Source organism: Athene cunicularia (genome assembly GCF_003259725.1).
Source record: "Athene cunicularia isolate RWA chromosome 15 unlocalized genomic scaffold, athCun1 chr15_part1, whole genome shotgun sequence".
Classification (NCBI taxonomy): domain Eukaryota; kingdom Metazoa; phylum Chordata; class Aves; order Strigiformes; family Strigidae; genus Athene; species Athene cunicularia.
The window spans coordinates 89,801-93,667 of NW_020799121.1; the positions used below are offsets into that span (position 1 = coordinate 89,801).

At 63.1% G+C, this 3,867-nt stretch overlaps 2 protein-coding genes across 2 annotated transcripts in view; one reads left to right on the forward strand and one right to left on the reverse strand.

Moving 5' to 3' along the window:
- SMTN (smoothelin) overlaps positions 1-2,073 on the forward strand; it is a gene marked incomplete at its 5' end in the record, with an annotated part of 14,452 nt that extends 12,379 nt beyond the window's left edge. Inside the window, one exon of the mRNA XM_026859644.1 lies at positions 1,185-2,073. Coding sequence (XP_026715445.1) covers positions 1,185-1,335 — 151 coding nt within the window. The remainder of the gene's footprint in view (positions 1-1,184) is intronic.
- A 672-nt stretch (positions 2,074-2,745) lies between these two features.
- Positions 2,746-3,780, reverse strand: SELENOM (selenoprotein M). The gene is made up of 2 exons (XM_026859893.1): positions 3,556-3,780; positions 2,746-3,464 (listed from the first exon to the last, which is right to left on the reverse strand). Exons 1-2 carry the CDS (start codon positions 3,778-3,780, stop codon positions 3,252-3,254), a joined length of 438 nt encoding a protein of 145 aa, XP_026715694.1. The 3' UTR covers positions 2,746-3,251.
- Between the last annotated feature and the right edge of the window lie 87 nt (positions 3,781-3,867).

Consider the following 3,867-nt stretch of genomic DNA (forward strand, 5'->3'; position numbering starts at 1 on the left):
GGGTGGTGAGTGTTGTGGTGGTGGGTGGCAGCTTTGGGTTCACTCTCCTTAAGCTCAAAGCTGCCCAGTGCACCCTGTCACTGGGGCAGAGCCTCTGCTGGAGGGTGGCCCTGGGACCAGAGCAGCTGGGCTGGCCAGGGCATCAGTGGGGGCTGGCAGTTAGCACCAAACAGCCCCTGGGTGCTGGCACAGCCCCTACCCTGGGTGCTCCCAGCTGCCTTGGCCGTTATCTGCAACAGCAGCCAGGGTTGCTCAGGTGCGCTCTGTCCACTGCCAGATACTGGTACCTGCCACGCTGCCAGGCAGAGCCAGGGAGTGGCAGCAGTGGCAGGGTTGGTTCTGTGCCCCACCACCCGCCCTCAGCAGAAAGGTGAGAGGATGGAGGTGGCCAGTTCCCCTCCAGTCCTTCCCTGACTGTCACAGTGACTACCCCAACCATGCTGGCAGCCCCCTTGAGCTGGACGCCCTGCTGCCCTGGGAGCCCCAGCCTGGGGAGAGAGATGGCACCTTCAGGGTGAGTGATGCAGGCAGTGAGGGCAAAGCTGCAACCCCAGTGAAGGGCCAGTGGCAGAGCCCAGAGGCTGTGGGGATGGGAGGATAGCTATGGCTGCTCTGCCGGGGCCCCAGCACTGCACCAGGACCCAGGCTGGGAGGTGGTAGGCACAGGCCAGTGCTGAGCTGGTTGCAGCTGTGTAGTGCTCACCCCACTGGTGCTGCTGTGCTGGGCAGGCAGCCCTCCAGGCTCTGGTCCAAGATGAGGGTGGGAACAAGACTGGCAGAGCTGATGGTAGGCAGGAGAGCACGGCCAGGTTTTTTGGTAGGAGTGATGGGCAGTGTGTGACCGGGCCCCCCTGCCTTTTCCTGGACCAGCTAGTGGGTTTGGGCCAAGGGCCCAGCATAGACATGTCCCCCTACTACGTACCAGCATCAGCTGGAGGAGGAGGGTGGGCACAGCCTGAGCAGGGGGTGACTGCCAGCACCAAGAATTGCTGGGGCAGGTAGCATGTGCTCTTCCTGGCCCTAGGAGGGGCAGGACTGTGGGTGCTGAGGGGTGGGCAGAAGCTGAGTGGGGCTTAGAGTGGCGGTGCCCAGTGCCAGCCAGCTCTAGGCAGGATCGGTCCCCTGTGCCAGCCCCCAGAGCAGGGCACCTGCCCAGGGCTGTGCTGAGGTCTGCATCTCCACAGGACGCTGGTGGACTGCGTGCCCCTGGTGGAGGTGGAAGACATGATGATCATGGGGAAGAAGCCAGACTCCAAGTGCGTCTTCACCTACGTTCAGTCCCTCTACAACCACCTGCGTCGCCACGAGTTGCGCATGCGGCAGAAAGAGTGCTAGAGCCTGCCCTGCCTGCCACCCTGCTGCCCCCTGCCCTCAGGGCTGCCAGGAGCCAGGGGAGCTGCCTGCCCCAGGAGGGTCTGGGGGGGGGCCACGGGACTGGCGCTGGGGCCAGGGGGCTCTACAACCGGGGAAAGCCCACACCTCTGCCTTGCAGGACCTCCTTCTGCCCTGGCTGTGGGCTAGCCCACAGACAAGGCAAAACAGGGCCAGGCAGGTGCTGCCGGGGATGCGCCCCAGCTTGGCTTGCCTCCTGCGTTGCAGTGTGTTATTTGTTCTCCAGGAGCTGTTTGTCCTGTGAGGAGGTGCAGGCACAGCTGGGCCCTTGGGCCTGGGGCTGGCAGCCAAGCAGCTTTGTGCCACCAGCCTGGCTCGCAGTGCATCCCCCAGGCACATGCCTGTGGGCAGCCTTGGCCCCGGCACAGAAGCCCCTCTGCCCACCGTAGGCTCCCTTGGTGCCAGCTCCAGGGCCCTGTGCTGACACCCTGCTTTGCATGTGCACCCAGGGCACTTCCACACCATGGGGCTACAGCACCCATGTGCTGGGGAGCGGGCGGGAGGTGAGGGGTCCTGAGGGCGGAAGGGGCCCAAGGAGCAAGCCGGGATGGCAGCCCCCGCTCTCCCCCCAGCTCAGGGCACCACATACTCAGTACCACTTGCCCCTCCATCACCGTTCTCTACCCCTGTGTTGACACGTGTACCAACACCAGCCAGATAATAAAAGATTATTCTATAGGGTGATGCCTCTGCCTCAGGTCCTTCTCCCTGGCCTCACCACTGCTTTGTGCCACCAGTGCAGTGCAAGCCACAGTGCCCAGGGGAGTGCTGGCAACCCTGCCCGCTCTTGGACTGCTGCCTGCAGGCCCACCGCTTGCCAGCCCAGGGGAGACACAGGGCGTGTGCTGCCCCTGCTCGGGGACAGCATCTGGAGCTAAGGGGCACCATCAGTGTCCCACCCTGCTCAAGGGCTGTTGGTTCTTTGCCCCATGCTCCCCCCAGGCCTGGCACAGGTAGAACACCCCCCTGGCTGCCACTGAGGCTGCGCAGAGCCAGGTCTGCAGCCTGTGCAGCTCTGCCCTGTTCCTTTCCCCAGCCAAGGGCCCTGCCAGGCCTGCACAGCCATCAGGCTTTAACACTGCAGGACCCACTCGGGGGGCTTGTGCCTGTCTCCTTGCACCCTGTAAGAACAGCTCATCCCAAGCCGTGGTGCTCGCACTGGGGAGGGGGTGGCAGAGGAACAGCTCGGTTGGTCTGTGACTGTTTGTTGACTCACCAGTGGTAGCTGTGACCCTGCCATCCTCACCTCTGTGAACAGCTCTAGGGCACACAGACCCTCCCAGCACCCAGTACAGAGCAGTGCAGGCTGCATCCCACCAAGCCCTCCCTGGAAAGATGTCACAGTGCAGTCGATTGGACACAAGGGCTTTACTGGGGGCTGGATACAAGACAACCCTGCTGGGGTTTAACAGGCACATCCCTCTGCTGGGGGCAGCTCTCCCACCTTTGGGACTCAGCACATCTACCCTCAGCACCTGGGGCTTTCTGCTGAGGGTTTCATCCTGTCCCATGCAGGTAGGATGCCGCTGCCCAGTGCTGGCAGTCAGCTAAACCTTGGGGCACAGTGAGGGAGCGTGAAGAATGCTGCTCCTCCCCACTGGCCAGGGATGCTGGGCTACAGGGGCGGGAGGGCAGGAACAGTCACACAGGACCCCTGGGATGTCCACAATGCCCAGGAAGCCCCTGGTCAAGGCTGGAGCTGCTTAGGGCATCCTCAGGGCATTGGCTACACAGCATCAAGCAACAGTGGGTGCACCTCTGCCACTCCATCGTGGCACCATCCCCAGCTGCTGCAATGCCCTTATGCCCACATGCTGGGGACTGGCTGCAAGATCCTCTCCCAAGTGCAGCACCCCTTGCTAGAGGTCTGGGTGTTCTCCCTCATCATGTTTTGGTTGGGTCTTGCCACCAGTGGTGACAGCTTTGGGGGCCGGCAGGGTGGGCAGAGGCCTGGCAGGGGCAAACCGGAACTCCTCAGGCACAGGCGCATCAGGCGTCTCCTTGCGGTAGAAGCCCAGCTCCTGCACCAGCTGGTTGATCTCCTCCTGGGTCATGTCGCTCAGGGGGATTCTCTGCATGCAGACAAGGGTTAAGCCTGGTGCCAGTGGGGCACTGACCACCCCAGACCCTGCTGCGGCAGCAGGCGCCGCGCTGCCCACTCACCTCCAGCTCCTCGTATCGGTGGCTGAGGAGCACAAGTTCAGGGTCAGCTCCGGGCAGGTGTTTCATCTCGAGGTTGTGGCTGGACGGTGCGTTAAGGAGCAGACAGTACCGGGCAGGCAGATGCAGCCCCCTGTCCCGCTGTCCCCCATCCCATCCTCCACACCATTCTGTCCACCATCCCACCTCATCCTTCACCTCACCCCATCCTGTCCCACCCCATCGCATACTCCATCACACCCCATCCCCCAATCATCCTGTCCTCCACCCCTCATCCAATCCCATTTTCCAACTCATCCCGCCCCTCAGCCCACC